The 24,125-nt window shown below is 47.4% G+C and overlaps 1 protein-coding gene across 1 annotated transcript; it reads right to left on the bottom strand.

The window, feature by feature from the left end:
* Positions 1-24,125, bottom strand: CLEC19A (C-type lectin domain containing 19A). The gene is made up of 5 exons (XM_057748850.1): positions 24,038-24,125; positions 11,935-12,100; positions 5,058-5,151; positions 1,417-1,549; positions 1-145 (listed from the first exon to the last, which is right to left on the bottom strand). The coding sequence occupies exons 1-5, from the start codon at positions 24,123-24,125 to the stop codon at positions 66-68; spliced, it is 561 nt and encodes a 186-aa protein (XP_057604833.1). The 3' UTR covers positions 1-65.

A 24,125-nucleotide genomic window follows, 5' to 3' on the forward strand; every position in this document is an offset into this window, starting at 1 on the left:
ATTAGGTACAGCTACAGATCAGGTCGATGCTGGAGTTGGGCTTGCTCCGAGAGGGCAAGACTGGATCAGTGAATGGTCAGGGCTGTGATCTTGCAGACAAAGGGGAACTTTCGGCTGCAGGTGTTGTCATTCCATGACCTCAGAGCTGTGGTGGGAAAAAGCAGAGACTCTGTGTGAAGGTCCATCCACCGCAATAAAAGTCACCCCACCATCCCACCAGAGTAAACGTCCTCTCCCGTAGGCCTGTTGTCTACACTGGCGTTCCTTTCTTGCTGATATTTAATGAGGCTGCCGTCCAACCTTACCCTCTCATAAGGCTAGTGTTGACTTGCCACTGTGGAGGCAAGGACAAGCTTCACCCAGAGGCTTGGCCCAGCTCTGGCTCCCAGGCTCCAGGACAGCTCCTGGGATAGCAAGTCGCTGTTCCTTGCCTCCCTCCCCTCATCAGAAAAAGAAAAAGGAGCAAAGAGGGACTAGCAGCAGTTCAGGGCTTGGATCTGGAGTAGATATAGGTTTGAAACCCAGCTCCATACCTACTTGCTGTGCAAACTTGAATAAATCACTTAACTTCTCTGAGCCTTGGTTTCTTCATCTGCAAAATGGAAATATGAATAGTGTTTGCTTCTCAGGATTGGTGTGAGGAGTGACTACATTGTTCACAGTGATGTTGTCACTGCTGATACCACATGCAAACCACTGCAGCCACTTTATGTCTTTCATCTTCTTTTTCCTTCACAGCCTTCCCGAGGGTTGTGTCATTAGCCCCATTTTGCAAATGAAGAATCTGAGGCACCAAGAGGTTCAGGCACTTACTTTGGGCCACCCAGTTCATAAGTGGTGGAACTGGGGTTCAGACAAGGACACTCAACTCCAGAGTCCCTGCTCTTGCCACGGTGCTGTATCAACTATATCTCCTTCAATGCTCAGAACAGCTCTGTGGGCAGCAACAATTATTAAATCCATTTTACAGAAGAGAAAAGGGAATCTCAGAGAGTATAAGTAATTGCCTCCAAGGACACAGAACTAGAACAGGGCCAGTACTTGAACCCAGCTGGGTACTCTTCTCCGTACAACACCTGGGTACTCCTCCAGGCATTCCTTTGTTCTAATGTCCAGGAGAGTGAGCCACCTTTGGTGCATTGGTGAGCTGATATAAAAGCACCATCCTTTGTCTCTATATGACTTTCTTTTTTTCATGCTTCTCTAATGTCTTTTCATCCAAATCATAGTTTGCATGTCAACAATGCACCATTAAACATTGTTGAAAATGCATCTACCATAGAGAACTGCCATGCCCCTAACAACCCCCAGTGACCTCTGGTCACTCTCCAAGGTGTTGAGCAATTCACAGTGTCCCCAACATCCCTGGCACCTCCCCAGCACCCCTGTAAGAGCCCTGGTCTAAAGGGCACCCACCACTGGTGGGCCGGTACCATATTTGCACGCAATCCTCCTCTTCTGGGTCCGCGTGGACGCCGTCGTCTGGCTGGCTCCCATCCCAGTAGCTATAGTCATAGGATGAGCCGTCTGTCCATTCAAACTGCCCTTCCTGGGGGTTGCACCCAGAGGCAAGGAAGCAAGCCAAGGAGAGAAAGATCAAGCATTCGAGCCAGCTCCAGCCGGGGGCAACATTCTACTACCTCCATATTTAACAGGGCAGAAGTCCTCACTTTCATCCGATATACTATCATTACCACCATTACTGAAATCGAACAGGACCCTGCAGGGCCTTCCTAGGTACAAAAGCCCCTCCAGGTCCCCTGCCTCTTGCTTGCAGAAAAGCTGTGGTCTCCCAGGCCTCCCCTGAGTCACAAAAGAGCAGGTTCAAACAGTTAATGATTAGGACAACAGAGTCACAGAATCTTTAGTTCCTTCCCGAAGTAAATAGATCACAGTGTCCGATGCACATTCCTGAGCTGTTTTGCAGATATTATGACTGCCACCAGAGGGAAAAAGCTAACTGCATGATGACCAGACTGCAGCCATGACATAAACTGCTCCCCCTGGAGCAATACTGAATCTATGGCTAGCTCAGTGCCAAGAAATGGCCTCAAGGAAATGAGAACAAACTGACCCTGGAGTTGCTTAAAACAGTCAAGATGATGCTGATCTGACCACTGCATGACCACTTTCAAGATGACTGTCAGAGCTCACTGTGCTCTTCTAGGCACAGACCCCCTGCCTGTGCACCCCTGAAACTCCCCTTTAAAATCTTTGTCTCCTAACCAGCAACTGGGAGATGGTTTTGGGGATGCTAGTCTGTCCTCTCCTCAGGTTGCCGGCTTCTGGAATAAAGCACTTTTCTTGTTCTACCAACCCTCTCTCTCGAACGCTGTCTTTTGAAAAATGGGCAGCCAAACCTGAGTTTGGTTCTGGCTCTGGCTGGTAACATTACTAGATGCCGTTTGTCGAGGGCTTAGTATGTACCATGCTGGGTGTGCTTTATTCATTTTATCCTCACCATCTGGCAAAGCAGGCATTGTTATCTCCATTTTACAGGTGAGAAAACCGAGACTCAGATTAGTCTACCCAAAGTCACACAGTTAATAAGCATCAGTGCTAGGATTCAAAGCCAGGTCTATCTGACTCCAGTACTCAAGACCCTAACTACTACATTAAAGTTTTTTTTAATATTTGGGTGGGAGTCACCCTTTATCTCTTTTCTTTCTGTCCAAATAGTGTGTGTTTTTCTTGCCTGCTGTGGAAATAGTCTGTCCAATTACAAGAAAAGTCCTGTTGGGAATCTGATTGGTGTTGCAATAAAAGTCTCTCCCAAAGCACTGACGATTATGGAGGCCACTTCACTTAATGGAAATTGCATGTTCCTTCTGGGAGAGAGATGAGCTTGGGATTCCAGCTCCACCCACTTTCTAGCTCTGCAATCTGGACAAGTTATTTAACTTCTCTGAGCCTGTTTCCACACCTATAAAATAGAGCTAATAGTTCCTTCAGAGAATTATTGTGAGAATTGAACGAATTAAGCATTAAGGGCTTCCCTGGTGGCACAGTGGTTAAGAATCTGCCTGCCAATGCAGGGGACGTGGGTTCAAGCCCTGGTCCAGGAAGATCCCACATGCTGCGGAGTCACTAAGCCCTTGCGCCACAACTACTGAGCCCACATGCCACAACTACTGAAGCCTGCGTGCCTAAAGCCTGTGCTGCGAAACAAGAGAAGCCCCTGCACTCTGCAACTAGAGAAAGTCTGCACACAGCAACAAAGACCCAACACAGCCAATTAATCAATCAATCAATCAATCAATCAATCAATCAAGAGACTTAGCTAGTGCCTGGCACTTGGTGCCTAGGCCTGAAAAGAAAAATATTAAAAAAGTCCTTTTACTGTATCATTTGTTATTATTATTCTTAGGTCTTATAATACAAGTTCCTTAACTCTAAGTATATTCATAAGCCAATTTTAAAGTTACTATTATAACAGGACATTTTGGCTTTTTAAAGTTACAACTTGCATCTGAGTTTTTGCCAGATGAATTTTATTGATTTTTAAAAATATCTATACTGAGTCTGGCCACTATTGTTACTTCCGCTAATTAAAAAAAAAAAAATATATATATATATATGTTTATTTATTTGTCTGTGCCGGGTCTTAGTTGTGGCACGTGGGATCTTTGTTGCTGAATACAGGGTCTTCATTGTGGCATGCGGGGTCTCTAGTTGCAGTATGCGAACTCAATTGCAGCATGTGGGATCTAGTTCCCTGAACAGGGATCGAACCCTGGCCCCCTGCATTGGTAGCGAGGAGTCTTAGCCACTGGACCACCAGGGAAGTCCCACTTTTGCAACTTTGATAGCAATTTTGACCACCCTTAATGAGCTCTCACAGTGTGCCAAGCACAGGCCAAGTCTTTTACAAATCTTGGCCCATTTACTTTTTACAACCAGGCAGTATCATTATCTTCCCATTTACAGCTGAAGAAACTGAAGCTCAGAGACATTAAAAAAAAAAAAAATTGCCCTGAAGTCACCTACCATCCAGTATGTGGAAGAACAGGAGCTGGAACTGGAACCCTATCTGCTGTGCGCTCTGAGGCAGGGCTGGAGTCATCCATGTAGGACAGATGCTCAGAGGTAGCTTGCCCAGGGAAAGTTTGGAGATAAAATCTCCAGGCGGAGTCTGCTGTGATGTTGCCAGGTATGTGATCTGGCCCCAGCCAGCCTCTTTGGCCTTATTCTCCACCATTATTCCACTCACATCTGCCCCACTCTGCATCCCAGACACACTGGCCCTTAGTGTCCTTGAGTGTGCCATGATCTCTCCCACCTCAGCACCTGTGCCTATGCTGTGCCCTCTACCTGGAATGCTCTTCCTCTAGCTGACTCCTACTTATCCACTAGATGTTAGCTGAAATATCTCTTACCCTGGGAGACTGTGGCAGCTGTAGACGTGTACAGCTCAGTGCTCCTCCAGGAGGACCAGCTGAGGGAGCACGGTTGACTGAAAGCCCCTTGGACCCAGCACTGCATTCACAGTGAGCCTGTGCTTCCTCCATGCTGTTCCCAGTTGGTGACTCGGCGTGTCATGGGTACTAGTTCTGGCCCACTCCTGCCCCATGTGCAACTCCTAGAATGGGTATCCTTTGTCTGGGGACACCTCACTGGCTTAGCCAAGACTTTCCAGAGTGTGCTGTGATCTGAGGCTCTCCTCATCCAGCCCTGCCTCCCCCTCTCCTTTCACAGGGCTGAGACCCACATTACGGTCTGAAGATCTTCCCTCCCTGCCTCTTCAACCCTTTCCTCTTTTTTCCTTTGCAAATGTTTTCCCTCAAAAAGCTCTTACCCATCTAATCACATTTTTGTGTCTGCTTTTTGGAGAATCCAAACCTAAACAGAGGCTGTGCCTGGCCAGCCAATATGTTCCCATACTACCCTCTTTCACAACGATGATCATATTTTAACTGGGGCATCATCGTGTCTGTTGTCTCTGTGTGCTGAGCACGCAGCAGTGACCTGGCACATAGGTTCCATATGAAAGGCTTTTAAATCAAAATGGAATCTTGGCTGGAGCTTCCAAGAGGGCTTGAAGGACAGTGCTTCCTCACCTGCCTGTGATCGTGAAGCCCTGTCCAGATGTCAGCTGGGATCCCAGGAACACAGCTATTCACGAGGTCATACACAAAGACATTCTCCTCCCAGCTGCAAAGGTAAGAAACCCAGTAGCGTGTTATTCATTGCCTCTTGGCGTAAGATTGAGTTGCAAATTGACAGCAGTTCTTGTTAGCCCTCCTGGATCAAAGTAAATAGAGGATGTGATGCAATCCTGCTTTCTCTTTTTCCTTTTTAAACTAAGGCACCCCTATGGGCTGTGCCCTCAGGGACATCTCGATTTGGTCCATGCTAGCGCAAAGCAGGACTCAGCACTGCTACACATCTAGAAATATAAAAACAGTAGCAAACAAGGTGGATTATCCTGAAGAGACAAAGAAAGGAGTTGACATTGCATTGCATGCATCAAATAACGAAAACTGGATGTCTTTGCTGGTTCTTGAAAGCCCTCCTTACGGTGCCAGTCCTTACATAGCCTCCTCTCTCCAAATCCTTTTATCTTAGAACATCTTCAAAATCTTTTGTTTCGCTGGAAAATTCAGCTCAAGGCTTGAACTTGCATAGCCAACTCAGCAAAACCAAATCCTGCAATTAATAGTCCACCCTCTTCAGCAGGTGTCTTAGGCCATTCAGGCTGCTACAACAAAACACCACACACTGGGTGGCTTATGTACTGCAGGAATTTATTTCTCACCGTTCTGGAGGCTGGGAAATGCAAGGTCAGGGAGCCAGCATGGTCAGGTGAGGCCCCTTCTGCATGCAGAATTCTTGCTGTGCCCTCACGTGGCCGATGGGGGCAGAGGGGCTCTGTGGGGCCTCTTTTTTAAGGGCACTAACTTTATTCATAAGGGCTTCACCCTCAGAACTTAAACATCTCCTAATAGCATCACATTGGGCATTAGGATTTCAACATATGAACCCTGGGGGGAGACACAAACATTCAAACCATAGCAGAAGGCATTGGTGTCTTCTTGGGGGGTTCTCACCTCCTATTTCAAAGAGCTTATAAAGTAATTCACCCAACAACAGAAAGGGATGGAGGACCCTGAAGGCAGTCTGCTGCCAAAAACAACAGAGAAATAGGGATGGATGAATGGAGAGATAGAAGATAGATAGATGATAGATAGATAGATGATAGATAGATAGATAGATAGATAGATAGATAGATAGATAGATGACAGATAGATATAGATAAATAGATAGATAGATAGATAGATAGATATAATAGATAGGAACACAGAGATTTTCTTCAGGTCATTAAAATGTTTCTTGAGCACTGATTTCATAGTCAGGTACTAGGCTGAGTGTTTTACAAACTCATTTCATCCTCACATCAAACAGGCGCAGGAGCAGACGCTACTGGTTACCAATCCCACAGCCATTCCTAATCCTTTTGCCCTTTGCCTACACTCAAATTTAGGAAGGCCAGATTTCACTATCTCAGCCTCCTTTGCAGCTAACACTGGCCATCTGACCCAGTTCAGCCAAGTAGATGTAAGGGGTAATTGGGAGAGGGCGTCTTGGAAACATTCTCCTGTTCTATAAATGGAGAGTGGTGGGTGGAAAAGGCTCAAGTTTCCACCACTGCCTTCCTTCCTTGGAGTCGTAGCTGTGTGTGGACATGATACTTGGAGCTGCTGCATCGGAGGCCCCAGAGGGAGGCAAGGATACCTGCTCACTGAGTGCCCAATATCCATGAACCTGGGAAGTGTCAATTGCAGAGATGAGAAGGGTGGGCAAGTGACATGACAGCAAGTGAACAAGTAACAGGCAAAATTCACGCAAGCAGTTCACAGACTCAGAGGGACAGATCCCACTGGACAAGGGATTCCACATTTTTGGCTTCCATATGACACTAAAAGGTGAACATTGGTGTGTTGAAGAAGTCACTATAAATCAGAAAGAGAAAAACAAATACTGTATGCTAACACATATACTGTATATGGAATCTAAAATAAATGGTACTGATGAACCTAGTGGCAGGACAAGAATGAAGACGCAGATGTAGAGAATGGACTTGAGGACACAGGGGAGGGGAAGGGGAAGCTGGGACGAAGTGAGAGAGTGGCATCGACATATACACCCTACCAAATGTAAAATAGGTAGCTAGTGGGAAGCTGCTGCATAACACAGGGAGATCAACTCGATGCTTGGTGAAGACCTAAAGAGTGGGATAGGGAGGGTGGGAGGGAGGCTCAAGATGGAGGGGATATGGAGATATATGTAGACATATAGCTGATTCACTTTGTTGCACAGCAGAAACTAACACAATACTGTAAAGCAACTATCCTCCCATAAAGAAAAAAATTTAAGAAAAAGAAGTCACTATAAAGTAATAATAATCAGCCCCAGACCTAACACCTAACCAATAACTCACTTCAAAACAGGATTATGTTGAGGTACCATGCAACAGAGTATACCTGCTCCCACTGGCTTCTTCTAAATGACTGCTCTCTACAGGCTGCCACCTTGTCTAGAACGTCCACCAACAGATTTCATTTTGCTTGAGGCGTTGGTGCCGAGTGAAAGCATACATGTCTACTCTCCTTAATTGTGTGTCTGGGGAAGACATTACTAATCCATCCCAGAAGCACTCAGAATTCTGGCTCTCAGAATCCTTCTCAACACAACGCCCTAGGCAGTCCCATGCTGGGAGCTGCTAAACAAACCTTGTTGTGAATGGAATGTTTGTCCCCCCACCTCATTCATATGTTGAAATCCTAACCCCTGATGGGATGGTATTAGGAGGTGGGGCCCCTGGGAGGTAATTAGTTCAGGAAGGTGGAGCTCTCTGAATGGGACTAGTGTCCTTAGGACACAGCATGAAGATGACCAACTGCAAACCAGGGAGGGAGCCCTCACCAGACCTGACCACGCTGGCCCCCTAATCTTGGACTCCAACCACTGGAACTGTGAGAAATACATTTCTATTGTTTAATCAGCCACCCGTCTGTGACACTGTTGTTATAGCAGCCTAATGGACTGACAGGTATTATTGGAGGCAATGGAGAGGAAAGAGGGTGGGTGAGGCTGGGCTGACTTGCCCTCAGAAAGCTGATCTGACTTGGGCACGCTAAGTAAGCACTGACCTCTTTTGTTATATGTATATATATTAATAATTAATTACTTTTGGGTCTTTGTTGCTATGTGTAGGCTTTCTGTAGTTGTGGCAAGCAGGGGCTAGTCTTCGTTGTGGTGCGCGAGCTTCTCATTGCAGTGGCTTCTCTTATTTCAGAGCACGGGCTCTAGGCACATGGGCTTCAGTAGTTGCAGCATGTGAGCTCAGTAGCTGTGGCTCACAGGCTCTAGAGCACAGGCTCGGTAGTTGTGGTGCACGGGCTTAGTTGCTCCGCAGCATGTGAGATCTTCCCATATCAGGGCTTGAACCCGCATCCCCTGAATTGGCAGGAGGATTCTTAACCTCTGAGCCATCAGGGAAGCCCAGCAAGGACCTCCTGAGACACCCATGATTATAATTAATAAAAATAATAACAGCTCCCACTGTGGAGCACTGAGTTATCCAAGCACTTGTGTAAGGACTTCAGATCCATTATCTCTTCTAAAGCTCCTCAACCTTAAAAGGTCAGTGTGACTACTGCTATTCTCCAGCTGGGGACTCCGGCTCAGAGAGTTTATGTGACTTGGGCAAGATCGCCCAGGTAGGAAGTGGTGGAGCGGGGACTAGCCTGGGGCTGCCTGACTTGAATGTCTTCAACCAATGCACGTAACATTGCACGGGTTTCTTCCTGTAGAACACCTGCTGCCCCCATTCCCTAAGCCTCCCAAGCCTTCAAGATCCTGATGCAGGACTAGTTCTTCCAGGAAATCTTCCATGAACACCCTCTATCCAATCCTTGCCCACCCGTAGCACAAATTTCCCATGCTCCCCAGGGCAGGCTCGTTGTTTAGTTTTCTATTTCTGATGGTCTGGTCTCCCCAAGTGCGCTGCAAGGACCACACGGACCAACATCACTCATTAGTTCTACTTGACATCTTATCTAATGCCATCATCAGGCTCTATTCAACGTCCATGTTCCAAGACAGTGTGTTCTGTCTAGCATCAGACTGATAGACTTCTGGGGACAAAGTGTTCTCTAGTCCAATGGGTCTTTGCCATTGGTCCTACCCAGCTAGGCACTGGCATCCCCAAGTGCCCCTTTCACGCACAATTCAAGGTGTCCTACATCAACTGCTGAACATGCATGGTGAGAGGTCATCTGGGGGAGTGGCTGCCCAGCCATTTTAGCACTAGTGCCATCTTTGTTCAACAGCGCCTGCTTAGGAAACTACTACAATATTTTGTTGTGTTTTCCCCATATCTGGTCAAAATAACTGGGAGATAGAAAGGCCCAAGGTGCTACTGCAAGTAATAAGGAGCAGAGATCCAATGAACTTAATCCAATTCAACTGTCACTTGAAGCAAAGATAGAAATTATTAGGTAAGCTGAAAGTATGAGAACCTTAAACTTTAATCAGATGCTCCGCGAACGTAATTGTGTGTTTAATTATGAAGGAAAAGAACAAAATTACAAAGCATGAAAAAAATGCCAGAATTAGAGTATTGGATTGTGTCTCAAAGACGAGATGTAATTAGAGATTTTATAATATTGTCTAGCTTTATGGGAACTGAACTTCATTTATAACAGATGAATGTGTTGTGCAAGTTCAACTTTTCTACATGTTTTCAGGAAAGTATTATATGCCAAAGTGGAAAACTACCTGTATAAGAGAGGAAATGCTAGTATAACATTTGGGAAATGTTAGTAGAAGAGAGAAAAAGAGGGATGTCAGGACTTGAGAAGAGAGGAAGGAGGTAAGTTGAGGCAGAAAAGAGCAAGATCTGGGTCACGGGCTGTTGGAAAAGCCCTGAATTTGCCTGGAATCCTTTCTTATTTTTTTAGTAAATTTATGTATTTATGTATGTATGTATTTATTGATTTACTTATGTTTTTATTTATTGGCTGCGTTGGGTCTTTGTTGCTGTGTGCGTGCTTTCACTAGTTGTGGCAAATGGGGGATACTCTTCATTGTGGTGCGTGGGCTTCTCAGTGCGATGGCTTCTCTTGTTGCGGAGTACGGGTTCTAGGTGCATGGGCTTCAGTAGTTGTGGCATGTGGGCTCAGTGGTTGTGGCTCTCAGGCTCTAGAGCACAGGCTCAGTAGTTGTGGCACACGGGCTTGGTTGCTCTGTGGGATTTTCCCAGACCAGGCCTCAAACCCATGTTGCCTGCACTGGCAGACGGATTCTTAACCACTGCGCCACCAAGGAAGTCCCTGGAATCCTTTCTAATACCTATTAAACCATGGGATAGGTTACAGGCACCATGAGGCAGGCCAAAGGGAAATCTCCATTTGGAATCACTTTTAAATTTACTCTTTATTACATATATTTCATTTTCATCTATAGGCTGGGAAATTTTGAGAACCTGTTTTATCCATCTTTTTAAGGGCCAGTCACGTGCCGTGCTGTGCTCTGTATCACAGGGGATTTGACCCCCGAAGACTGCCTTTCCCAGGCTTCCACATCAGCTGCCCTGCATGTAATGGGAGGCACTGATGGGGAGGATGGGAGGGAGAGAGAAGCAAGCTGTTTCTTTCCCTCTCTGCCGGGGGAGGTGCTGGCAGTGGCTGCCTGGCTTCTGTGGCTCCAGTTCCCATAGGACTGGCCGGCCCTCCAGTTAGGGGTTGGATTTGGCCTCCTGCTGGTGCGAACCTCTTGATCCACTACCGCTTCTTTAAGTTCTCAGAGCCCATCAGTTGTGTATGTATGAAATTCTCTCTGTGTTAAATGTTTGCAGTGGTTCCTGTTTTCCTGGCTGGACCCTGACTGCCTCACTATATTCTGCAGCACCACCAAGGGTACAGTGTCTGCTCAATACATCTGCTGGGTGAATCGATGCGAGGATTTGAGACTTTTTTGGAAACTAAGATTGAGGACCCCTTTCCCATTCTTAACAAAACTCAGTGACTCTAAAGTGTAAAGAACCAACCGTCATTCTAACTTCAAGTCTCTGAGATTCTTGAAAGATGAGGCAAGATTGTGAATTTGTAGTTTAGTGGCAACAGAACACATTACACCTGGCTTCAAAGAATCCACAAATCAGCAAGGATGTCAGATGTCACAAAAGTGATGAAGAAAGTGCTCCTGGAGTGGTGGGAGGTGAGTGCAGTCAGGTGCCACCAAGTCAGGGGTGACTTCAGAGGTGATGACAGAGCTGACTCTGGCAGGTTAAGGAAGCGTCTACCTGGAGGAGAAGACAGGACAGGAATTCCCAGTGGAGGGAACAGAATGTGCAAAGTAGGCGGGAGCATATGGGCTGGACCACATTGGAGAACTTCGAGATGGTCAGCGTGACTGGGGCTTAGGCGGCACAGAGGAATGTTGAAGGAGGCCTTGGTAGGGGGGCTATGGAACCCAACTGCTCAGGTTCAAATCCCAGCTCCACCGCTTGATAGCAGGTTACCTTCTTGGAGCCTCAGGTTCCGTATCTGTGAAGTGAGGATACCTCCCTAGTATGGTTTGCAGGAACTTGATGCTTATAAACACTTAGCAAATAAATGTCAGTTCTTATGCCTTCTGTTATGGTCTTTACATGTATATTTATGTGATTTGTATCATAGGGTCAAACCCCCTGGGATACAGAACGGGGCACGGCACAAGATCGGCCCTTAGAAAAACGGACCTTCTAGCCTCCTGTTCGCTACCCTTGCTGAATGTGTTGTCCTCTACTGCCAAGGCCAGTGTCCGTGAGAAACTGGGCTGAATAAAAGCAGCAATTACCAAAGAGAAACGCCAGTGAGAGACACCATTCTCCACATCCCTTTCCAAAGGGGGTGTCTGGTTGGACTACAAAGGATGGAGGAGTCCACTCACCTGTGGATGGAGGCCAGTTTGGCGGACTTCCTGCCGATGGAGAACTCAGAGCAGTAGAAGTCAGCTTCGGCCCAGGTCTTATTGAGAGGGAAAAATCTGTAGCAGTGGCCTCTGAACTCCATCCAGAACAGTGGGCACAGGGAAGCCTGGGGCAGCTCTGGCATGGCTGGGGGTAGAGAGAAAATGGATTGGGAAGAAGGTTGGCCGTGCAAACACTGATGCTACAACTTATGACATCTTTTTAAGAATGAAAGTAAAAAGTGTCCTGTTATGATTAACGCATACTTAAAATTTACAAAATAATAAAATTAATATGTGCTCATTATAGAATCCTTGGAAAACGTTACTGCATTAGAGTGTTTTTCTTCTTGTCATGATGATTTTTTAAAAAAATGCAATTGTGATAATATTGACCACCCACCCCTGTCAGTATTCTGATTTCTAAAAATTAGAGGATAAGCATTTCCCCTCATGTCTATAAATTTTTGTAAACATCGTTTCAAATAGCTCTTGAATACTCCCCTGAGTGGCCCCCCTAGAGTTTATTTAATCATTCCCCTATTTGGGGTTAATTAGATTGTTTTCTTTTTTAAAAAAAAAAAGCTATTAGAAATAATGCTGAGGTGAACTGCCTTGTGCATAAAGCTTTTGCAGCATTTCTGATGATTTTCTGGGGGGATCAAAGCTTTGATACAATTTGCTAAATTGCCTCCTGGAAGCAATTGATACTCCCACAGGGATGTTTGAGAGCGTTCATCTCACCCCGCCCTTGCCTACGCTGTTACAACTTTAATGGCAATCTTTGTAAATTTTATAAGCATAAAAATGGTATCTTATTTCAACCTGCACTTCTGGGCTCTCTGGTGAAGGTGGATATTTCCCTATATGTTTACTGACAAACTGCAGCCAAGACTATTTACATCCAGCCTATGGAACCATTGGGGTTCTGAAAAGGGACAGACAGAAAAAGGCGTGTTGGAGACATTCAAGTTCTCCAAAGTCTCGGCCCCTCTGGAGGCCTCTTAGCATATACTTTTTTTTGGAAACCATGATTGAAGATGACTCACTGGGGGAGAAATGCATGCTGAGAACCCGCCTGGAACTCGGTTGGTTGGCTCCTCCTCGAGAGCAGGCACCAGGCACCGGGAAATTGTGAGACTGGTGTCCGGAAGCCTGGGTCCCAGCCCCAGCTCTGCACCTGACGTGTCAGGTGATGCTGGCACACTCCTTCCCTTCCCAGACTGGCAGAGCTTTGGGGTCCCTTTTGTGGTGCCCACGGGTGTGGAATCTTTGCCTTCAAAGCCGCTGTAATCGCTGGCTGGGCTCATGAATAAGGAAGTAGTGGACGACCTCTATTGAGCATTTGTGATGTGCCGAGCGTGTAGAGGGAAACTGAGACTTAGACAGGTTAAGTGACTTGCCCGAGATCATCCTGCTGGTAGGAGGCAGAGTAAAGATTTGAACCCAGGCCTCCCAACACCAAAGTTTTTGATTTTAAAATACACATGATACTTCATCGTGGGAAACCAATAGGGCTGAGGATTGTTTTGTTTCTAATAAATAAATTTATTTATTTATTGGCTGTGTTGGGTCTTTGTTGCTGCTCACGGGCTTTCTCTAGTTGCAGCGAGTGGGGGCTACTCTGCGTTGCGGTGTGCGGTCTTCTCATTGCGGTGGCTTCTGTTGTTTCGGAGCATGGGCTCTAGGCCTGCAGGCTTCAGTAGTTGTGGCACGTGGGCTCAACAGTTGTGGCTTGCAGGCTCTAGAGCGCAGGCTCAGTAGTTGTGGCGCATGGGCTTAGTTACTCCTCGGCACGTGGGATCTTCCCAGACCAGGGATCAAACCTGTGTCCCCTGCATTGGCAGGCAGATTCTTAACCACTGCACCACCAGGGAAGTCCCGGGGCTGAGGACTGTTAATTGCGTGTGAGCCCCTACTTCATCAGGTTGCTAGGCCAACGAATGGAGTCAAATAAATTCGCCGAGTGCTTGGCGTGTACGGAAGCTCCATAATAGCGTGATTATCAATGATTAGCTCAGGGTCTCGTCACTGAGGTTAATGGGCTTCAGGGGTCCAGTAAAACCCTTGAAATTAACACAAAATCAAAAGTTTGTATGTGTACACACATGCATCTCTATGAATTATTCTGGGGAAGGAAAGGGACAGTTGCTTTATTCCATAGAGCTATGCTAAGCAGGCAGCTTCCAGCGGGGCTACCTGTCCCTGATGAGAGCCATTGGGTTTTCCCATTTGACCAGAACTAGTCCTCCCCCACCCCAGGCAGCTGCGCTGGTCAGTCCTGGCTTGTCCCTCCCTCCCCGCCAGTCCTGGCCAACTGTTTTCAACGCGTGCCTGTATCCAAGCCGGAGCCAGCTGATTCCAAATTTGCTCTTAACCCTCTCCTTTAAGGCAAAGGGAGAGAACTCTGCTTATGGAGTGAGTGGGCTCAGTACCTCGGCCCTTGCCTGCCCTCCTCTGGACCTCGGTCTCCGCCTCTCTCATTTGAGAGCATTGGTCCAGGAGGACATTGCCTCGATGCTGAGACGGCTGAAGGACTCCTCGTGATGCTGGGTGTTGCTGGGCTCCCTGTGAGGACTTTTGCCCACGCCCTCTACACAGAGAGATTCGGCTGAATCACTCCCAGGGGTCTGCTTTCGGAGCGGTTCCCCCTTTGCATGGATGTGAAGCAAAAAACCATTTCCATCTAATTTCCATCTATCCCTTGTAAGCAAGGACACTCCTTGGTGAGAACAGGGCCACGTTTGTCCAGGCGTTGGCTGGAATAAGTAGCCCAAGAGCATGATATTTGCTGGTGCTAAATCACTTTCCCCACTCTTACCCACCCTGTAATTATCTGCATCCTAATTATTCATATTAAAGATGGAAGTAGGGGATGTAACCACCCCAGTTTGCCCAGGACTGTCCCAGTTCTAAATCTGAGCATCATATCTCAGGCCGCCCTTAACTGATCACCCTGGAGCTGTGGTTCTCAACCGGGGTGATTTTGATTCCCAAGGGACATTAAACAATGCCTAGAGACATTCTTGGTTGTCAAAACTAGAGGTGGTGGTGCTATTTGCATCCAATGGGTAGAGGCCAGAAACGCTACTAAACATCCCACAATGACCAGAACAGCCCCCACAACAAAGAGTTTTCTGACCCCAAATGTCAATAGAATCCCTGCCCTAGACGGAAGGCAGAACTCCAAAATGTAAAATAACCCCACACTGCAGCAACACAAAGCACCCAGCAAACGTCCACATTTCTCAGCCTATCTGTAGTTTCTTTAACAAAAACTAAGCCACGCAACTGATTAGAAGTAGAGTTTGTGTTATTTCTCTAATATTAGAGTTTAAATATATAACTATAAACCCATGGCTTAAAAGCCCCAGGGCATTGCTAGAACACTGTGTTTAAATTTAATGGTACAGACTTCACCAAAGGATGCTGCACAGGGGAAGTCTTGCATTTCCTTCCTGAATTTGGGATGAAGCCGAAAATTCTTGGTCATCTCTCAGACAGAGGGAGGATTCCCCACTCCCCACCTGGTGCATCCTTTCCCATGAGGTGGAACTCTTCACTGGTCTCCTCTCTGTGAAAGAGTCCGAGTCTCATCCCTCCCTCCCCAGTGTGGATGTGAAGCCCGAGCTTCTGTATTAGGGAGGCCGACACCGCAGCCAGCGCTCTGCTACGCATGTGCCCACTGCTTTGGTTTCCATCTCTAACTTTGTTTCCCGCCCTGCTCACCCTCCTCACTTTCTTGAAAGCCCAGCTTAATTTTCAAAGGATATTTGTAAAGTTTATCTCTATTTCTGGATGCCTAGAGTGGAGACATTTTCTGTTCTCTAATTTACCATAAGGTCTGACCTGGAAGTTTCCACCCTCATTGTCCTCTCTTTTAACTTTTAAAACTTTTAATTTTAAAATTAAACTTATTATTTTGGAATAAATTTAGATTTACAGCAAAGTTGCAAAAATAGTATACAGTTTCCCCTAATGTTAACATCTTACCTTCCCACAGTATACTTGTCATAACTAAGAAATTAATATGGGTACATTTTCTTCTCCAAACTACAGGCTTTATTCAGATTTCACCAGTTTTTTCTTTTTCTGTTCTCAGATCCAACCTAGGAAACCCCATTAAATTTACTCTACCTTTGTGATTTATTTGATATCACATATTATAGTATAACTGTCTTGATTAAAACACCTGTTCCTTTCTTTCCCCAGGAACGTGCACAGAGCTGTGTACACACACACACACACACACACTTTTTTCACCCTTTTCGGGGTTGCCGCGCAGCATGCAGGATCTTAGTTCCCTAACAGGGATCGAACCCGCACCTCCTACAGTGGAAGCTCGGAGTCTTCACCACTGGACCGCCAGGGAGGTCCCATACTCACGCACTTTTGATTAGACAGAACTGACAAGAATTGGCTGGAACTGACCAGCATTGTCTAGCATTGGTGGATACTTGCCCCAGACCATCTTTATCTCCTCTTTTCTCTCTCTTCACATCCAATCAATTTTTAAGTCTTATTTATTCCATCTCCCAGCACCTCTGCAATTCCTTTCTCTTTCCTTCTTTCTTTTCTTCCTTCCTTCCTCCTTTTCTTCCTTCTTTCCTTCCTGTCTTCTTCCCTCCCTTCCTCTCCCTCCCTCCCTTCTGTCTCTGTCTCTCTTTCTTTCCCTTCCACATCCTTCCTTCCCCTGTCATCTCTCACAGAGACCCCCTCAACTGCCTCTTGGCTGTTCTTCCTGCCTTATCTCAACTTCCACATCCAGAGGGATCCTTCCAAAGCCCCGATCTCGTCTCCCCGAAGCCCACCAGGAGTGCCCATCGCCCTCAGGAACAGGGCTCCCGCCTGCCTCTGCAGTTTATCCCCTGTCCTCACAACATGCTCCAGATTTGCTTCAGCTCTTGCCACTTCTCAAAAGCATGCCCGGATCTTTGCAGATACTTCCCTTACCCTGCCTTCAGCCAATTCTTTTTCTTTTTCTTTTTTAAACATTTAATTTATTGGTTGTGTTGGGCTTTCTCTAGTTGCGGCAAGCGGGGGCTACTCTTCCTTGTGGTGCTTGGGCTTCTCATTGCAGTGGCTTCTTGTTGCAGAGCACGGGCTCAGGCATGTGGGCTCAGTAGTTGTGGCGCATGGGCTTAGTTGCTCTACGGCATGTGGGATCTTCCTGGAGCAGGGATCAAATCTGTGTCCCCTGCATTGGCAGGTGGATTCTTAACCACCTCACCACCAGGGAAGTCCCCGCAGGGTGGCTTCTTTAGGGAAGATGAGGTAGGAGCCTCTCTAAGAGCTCCTAGAGCCCCCACCTTTCACACATCCCCGTGAATTCTTGTTCAGTCTGGCCTCCGCCTGCTCGAGGTCTGCTGTGATCACCTCTGCCCCGTGCCTGGCACATCGTAGGGGTGCAACAACCCGTTTTGAATGACTAAATGCATGCTAGGCAATCAAACACGGCTTCTTTGGGTCAAGTGCCCCTTTTGGGGGACAGCGGTGAGAAGGGTGTGGGCACCACCCGTGTGTCCTGATGCCTCTAAACGGGTGTATCTTGACTCTAGGATGGCGTGCCTGGGCTTTCCTGAGCGCTGACGGCAGGTGACGGACGCTGGTTCTCCAGAGCATTCAGCACAATGACTGCTGTGAGGAGGGGTATCAGCATCACCAGGGAGCTGGGGAGCAATGCAGAGTCTCAGCCCCCACCTTCCCGCCCTCCCCCCACGCCCGGTCCCTTTGATTTTCTCCACTGAGCAAGTGGTGGTTATGGATGCCTGGGGTGAAACATACCAGAAAATGGGGCTGTGACAGGTCACTGCTCAATTACTCCCCTTTCCACCTGGGCAGGCAAAGACCTTTAATTGGGAGGACCCGGGAGGCAAAAAGGAGCCCCTCGCTTGCACTGCGATGATAAGGAACGGCACCCTGCCTGGCATACCCCACCTCCTTCGCCTCTGGGATTTTAGAAACAAGGATTAGAAGGATCTTATGGGACTTTCCTTCCTTCTTTCCTTCGTTCCTTCATTGCTTCCTTTATAAATATTCCTTCCTTCCTTTCTTTTAAAATATTTATTTATTTGGCTGCACTGGGTCTTAGTTGTGCATGCGGGATCTTAGTTGCTGCAAGCGGGATCTAATTCCTTGACCAGGGATCGAACCCGGGCCCCCTGCATTGGAAGCACGGAGTCTTAACCACTAAACGAAAGTCCCTCAGAGGATTTTCATCAACCTGGAACCCAAAGTAGCCTTTGCTAATCCGTGTCTCTCTTGTGAAGAGATCTCTACAGCTTTATAGCTTGGCAGTCAGATAGTGATGGCAACATAATAACCAGGGCCAACCTTACTGAGCGTCCATCTGAGCCAGGCATTGTGTCAGGCACTTTGTACATATCAATTCATTTAGTCTTCATACATCCTACAAGGTAGGTAGCATGATCACCCTCCTTTATAGATGAAGAAACCAAAGCACAGAAAGGTTGAGTAAGCTGCCTGAGGTCACATAGCTCCTAAGTGGCAGAGCTGGGGTTTGAAGCCAGGCTCTCTGGCTCCAGACCTAATTTAGAGATTGCTGCTGCATTTAAGTCCATTTCCTTTTGTCTCAGTCTTGATGGTTTGGTCCTTTGTTCATTCCTTTGTTTATTCAACAAGTCTTATTTAGGCACCTACTTGGTCTCAGGTAGCTGGCTATGTGCTGGAGATACTATGGCACCCAACACAGAGGTGACCTCTGACCTCATGGATCTTACACTCTGTGGAGACTGATGTTAAGAAAACTAAGCACAGAAGTAACATGTCATTAATATGCAGTTAATATGGACTTGTATTATGCAGGCAGAAACTTGAGGGAGCAGTACCCAAATTGTTTTGGAAACTGGTCATCTGTTTGTCCCTTTTCTCTCCCCAGTTGAACTGGTGGCCACCCCAACCCTGCCTTCGGGGATGCCCACTGGTGCTTATGACAGGACACCAGAGTGAGTCCCCTTCCACGATGGGGAAAATACAGGGTGTTATCACAGGAGCACCTAAAAGTGGCACATAGCCCAGATTTGGTGATCCAGGTGGCTTCCTGGAGGGGGTGATGTGAGACCCCCACTGAGACCTGAGGACAGGGAAGAGTCAGAGGAAGAGTGTTCCAAGTTGGCGGGGCACAACATGTGCAAAGGCCCAGAGGTCTGAGAGAGAAGGGAGCATTTGGAGATGGTGCATGGTTCAGCCGGACTGGGAATCTGAGAGAGGGACAAGGCTGGAGGTGACAGAGGGGAGGGGTGGAAGCAGGGGAGGACACACAAAGAAGCTTGTTGCTCTGGAAACCAAGAGGGCAAACTACATGGTATTTTACTTCAATTAGCAGCACCAAAGGCCCCCAAGTTTTCCCAGCTGGGGTGGGAGTCTGAGCTTGTTAAGGAACGAGGACACGCCAGCGGAGTAGTTAGGGGCACCTTTTTTTAATCTCTCTCTTTTTAAAAGAATAAATTGTCAGCTTCCTACACGATCTGGCTGCTCGCTCCACTGGCCCCAATCCAGCCGCCCACAAACACACTCCCCTGCCACCTCCTGCCCAGATCCGTCTTGGGAGCCGGCCGGGAGAACAGGGGGAGGCTCTGGGGGCCATGTTTGCACACCCCCCCCCCCCAGGTCACTACTGGGCCCCAGATGTCCCAGGGGGTCAGAAGTGTCTCCCAGTGCCTGGCAAGGTGGCCACTGGGAGGGCTCTGTCTCCGTCACCTTTGCTTCCTGCTGCCTCCCTGGTCTACACCTCAACCCACGGTAGGCCCTTCCCAGAGAGCCTGGCTCCAGTGTGCAGAACTGCTGGTCCCAGGCCTCTCATGTCTGAGCATTTCTTTCCCTTCTCTGGGGCTGCTCTTGTGGCCACATGATACAGAGGAGACAGCACTGGGTGATTTTTTATATTCCTCATAACAGTGGCCATTCACTGCGTGATTGGTATAACTGTCGAGACCAAACGGGAAGGGGTATCTGTATATCATCCCCGTTTTACAGATGCAGAAACTAAGGCTCAAAGAGGTTAAGTCACTCGCTGCCACAGCTAGCAAGTGTTAGGGTCAGGATGAGGCTCAGATCTGACGGACTTGAAAATTCCTAAGTGCTATACAGTGCCTCCAGAAAACATCTTTAAATGGTCTTGGTTTTCTCATCTGTAAGACAAATATATTCAACACCAAATTTAACAACGTTATGGACTGAAGGTGCCTCCTCTCCCCGAATTCATATGTTGAAGCCCTACCCCGCAATGTGAGGGTATTTGGAGGTGGCGCCTTCTGGAAGAAATTAGGGGTATATGATGTCATAAGGGTGGACCCCCATGATGGGGTTAGTGCCCTTATGAGAAGAGGAGAGACCAGAGCTCTCCTCTCTCTGGCCATTTGCAAGCCAGGAGAAGAGCTCTCACCAGGAGCTGAACTGGTCAATACCTTAATTTCAGAGTTCCTAGGCTTTAGAACTGTGAGAAATAAATACCCGTGGTCTAAGCCTCCCAGTCTATGGTATTTTGTGATAGCAGCCTGAGCTAAGACCAACCAACATAATTAAGCAAATAATTCAATGTTTCCTGGGTGCTTATTTGGCTTGAAGTCTGTGCCTTCAAGTTGCTCACAGTCTGGATTGAGGAACACATAGCACACTCAGCAATGAGTCCTCACATACTAAGGGACATTCTAGAAGTATGCAGAGGGCTGTGTGACCACAGAGGAGGGGTAGGGAATGGGCTAGTGTCCAGGTGGGGGTACTTTAGGATCTAACTCTATGATCCAGACTGGAGGGTGGGGAGGGGTGTACTCTAGGAAGTAGGGACACCCAGTTGCCGGAGCCTCTGTGCTCCAGCCTCAGAGCTTGGACTCTTGAGTCAGATGACTCCAGTTAGAAACGCAGCTCTTTGTGCCTCAGTTTCCTCATCTGTAAAATGGGCATGATGACAGTGCCTACTTCACAGGGAAGCCAGTGCCTGGCTCGTAGTAGGTGTTCTAGTAAACACGATATATTATTACAACAGAAACAGCCTGGGTGCCAGAATATTCCTGGAGCTGAGTGCACAATGCCAGCTTCCTGGAGGGGCGAGGAAGAGGCTACAGAACTTGACCGATTCTCCCTCCCCACCCCTGAAGCCTTGCAGAAGCAGGCCCTGAGCATCAAAACACTGTGCTAGAATTTCCTTTGCTGTGGAAAGTTCTTGGGCTTAGGAGCCAAGGAAATGAAACTTTTTGATGGTTATTGTTGAAGAATCATAATAGCAAATATTTATGTAGCTTTTACCAGGTGACAGGCCCTCTTTTAAGTGCTTAATATTTTTTAATCCACGTAAACAAAGTGATTAAAGCCAGGTTCAGAGAAAGGTTTTAGGAAAAGGATCTAGTCTGGCTAAATCCTCCTAAGTCTCTCAGAAGTGTCTAAATGTTTGTTTCCAAAGCAGATCTAGGGGTATGGCCAAGATGCACTAGTTGCATATATTTGCATGTGTATGAAAGGTCCAGGGTAGTGGGATGAAGGGTGGAATGACTGATGCCCTGTTCTGCTTTGCACCTAAAGGCTGGGGATGTGGGAGGGGAAGACGAACCAGGCCCACCCTCAGTAAGGCCGTGTGCCCACCTTCATGGTCCTCAAGGGCTCACTAAGACCCCAAATAAGCTCTCCCTATTCACACGTCAACACACACACTCACGCACACACACACACCCACTTGACACAGGCACACACACTTAACTCACACATTCTCTTCTGCATTGAAATCACTTTCCTCTAGCAGATTTGTCCACTCAGGCTTGAACTGGGCTTTTCGCTGGGCTGGGCAGATGGTAACCTTGGCTAGACTATTTGGCCCCTGTAGGCTTTGGTTTCCACAGCTGTATTGTGGAAGGATTGGGCTGAGTGGATTTCTAGGACCCTTCCTTCCAACTCCAACTCTGAGATCTCCAAAGTTGCTGGGTTGGAAGGGATCTCAGTCTCCTCATTTGTAGAGTGGGGCTGAAGCATGGGGCTAGATGTCTGGAAGCTCCTTTTAGAGGGCCTTTTGTCACAGCAGAAAAGTGTGCTTTCTGGCCAATTCTATCATAACATCAACAACAACAGTGGCAGAAGAAGTAAGGTAATGAGCCATTTTTCAAGTGCTTACTATGTGCTAAGCACTTCACTTGCATGATCTCATTGAAAAGTCCTCAAAATGTTTGATGGACACCACTATCTTCCCCACTTTCCAGAGGAGGAAACTTGAAGCTCAGAGAAAGGTCCTCTGGGCACAAGCCAGTGGGAGAGAGAGGACTCCCCTAGTTACTCCCACTCTCAAACTCAGCCTCAGGCCTTTCCTCTTATTTTGGGCAGAAAGGTAAGATCTTGGAACACACAAATACCCTTCAAGGATATTTTGTCCAACTTCTCTCCTGCTCACCCATTGCACAGATGAAGAAATTGAGGCACAAGAGCAAGGATGCAAAGACACTGTTATGGACTGAATGTGTGCCCCTCAAGTTCCCATGTGGAAGCCCTAACCCCTAATATGATGGTGTCTGCAGGTGGGGCCTTTGGGAGGTGATTAGGGTTAGACGGAGTCTTGGGTTCACCATGATGGGATTAGTGCCCTTACAACAAGAAGAAGAGAGACTGGAGTACTTGCTCTCTCTCCACCAGGTGGCCACTTGCAAGCTGGGAAGAGGGCCCTCACCAGGTAACAGATCAGATGGTATCTTGATCTTGGACGTGCAGCCTCCAGAACTCTTCCTGTTGTTGAAGCCACCCAGCCTGCAGTCTTCTGTTACGGCAGCCCGAGCTGACTAATACAGACACTCAGAGAGTTTATGGCAGACCCTAGCCCCTGATGCTTGCCCAGATGTATTGACCACCCTTTATCCCCCATCACTAGGGTTGCCAGATTAAAAAAAAAAAAAAAAAAAAAAAGGAATACCCAGTTAAATTTGAATTTCAGATAAACATCAAATAACTTTTAGCATATGTCCCATGCAATATTTGAGACATTTACACTAAAAAATCATTTGTTGTTTATCTGAAATTCAAATTTGCCTGGACATCGGGTATTTTATCTGGCAATCCTATCACCCCACTATTTAGATTCACCCCAACACTGTAACAGCCCAATAACTTTGCCTTACGGGGATCTTACAGATGTTTTATTACAGTATGAGTTTTATTTTAATGGGGATAGAAATAGTATCTCTGCCATAGAGTTTTCGTGAGGATTAAATAAATCCATATGTTAAAAAGTGCTTAAAACAGTGCCCGGCATATAGTGAGGCCTACACAAGTATCAACTGTTGTTGGTATTATTATTATTATAGTTTTTAAACAATGTTTGGAAAGGCCCCTCCTGGCAGAGGAGACAGGCAAGATCCTCCACCTTGAAGGGATTGAAGGACTTAGGACTCCTCCCAGAGCCAGCACCCTGGCCTCCTTATTGCAGAGGTGAAGAAATTGAGCTCATCTGAAGCCCCGCATCCTCCAAGTGGGACACTAGGAGGCCACATGCCTGAGGCTGACAGATCCCAAATTCCTGGGGACACAGAAAATCTGCAGAGCTGGGTGTCACTGGGCCAGGCCGCCAGGGAGGTCACTAGAGGGACAACTATGTCCTCCTGAGTGCCCAACTCCAGCAGCACAGCGGCAAGGCTGAAAGCTCCCTGAAAACAGCTGTCACAGCCAAGCTGGGGGTGGGGAGCCCAGATGCCAAATCCCTAACAAAAATACAGTTTTCAGATCTTCCTAGGGTGCCAGGCACTTTCCCCATGTTACCTCATCTCCCTCACACAGTAGCCCAGGGGGTGCCCTTGTGACCACCATTTTCTGAAGGAAACTGAGGCTCAGAGAGGTTAAGAAACTGTGCCAGGTCACACAGCTTTTAAGATGCAAAGCTGGGATTTCTCACCAGGTCTCTTTGGCTCTGGCCCTAGGACAATGCCAATGCGCTAGAGGGAGAGGAGTTGGAGGGGCTGTCAGGAGGTTCAGTTTGGCACCCCAACATTCCTTGGGTCAGGCAGGCCTGCAGCCCGGGAAGTGAGGCCTCACTGACACCTCAAGTATTTGCGGGGTGTCCCCCTCTGCCTGCTCCCAGCCCTGGCCCCGCGCTCACCTGGGCTGATGTTGATGTCCGTTTGTGGAAAGGCCTGTGCGGAGAGGAGGGTCAGGACGGCCGCAGCCCACAGCCCCCACTTCTGCAT

This window comes from Hippopotamus amphibius, chromosome 9 (assembly GCF_030028045.1).
Source record: "Hippopotamus amphibius kiboko isolate mHipAmp2 chromosome 9, mHipAmp2.hap2, whole genome shotgun sequence".
In the NCBI taxonomy this organism is placed as follows: domain Eukaryota; kingdom Metazoa; phylum Chordata; class Mammalia; order Artiodactyla; family Hippopotamidae; genus Hippopotamus; species Hippopotamus amphibius.

What these genes read in the sequence shown, in the direction of transcription:
- CLEC19A (XM_057748850.1), bottom strand. Translation starts at nt 24,125, where the DNA reads ATGCAGAAGTGGGGGCTGTGGGCTGCGGCCGTCCTGACCCTCCTCTCC. An exon ending in GGACATCAACATCAGCCCAG is followed by an intron (nt 12,101 to 24,037) that starts GTGAGCGCGGGG and finishes CTCTACCCCCAG; the next exon opens with CCATGCCAGAGCTGCCCCAG. An exon ending in GGCTTCACGATCACAGGCAG is followed by an intron (nt 1,550 to 5,057) that starts GTGAGGAAGCAC and finishes TGCAACCCCCAG; the next exon opens with GAAGGGCAGTTTGAATGGAC.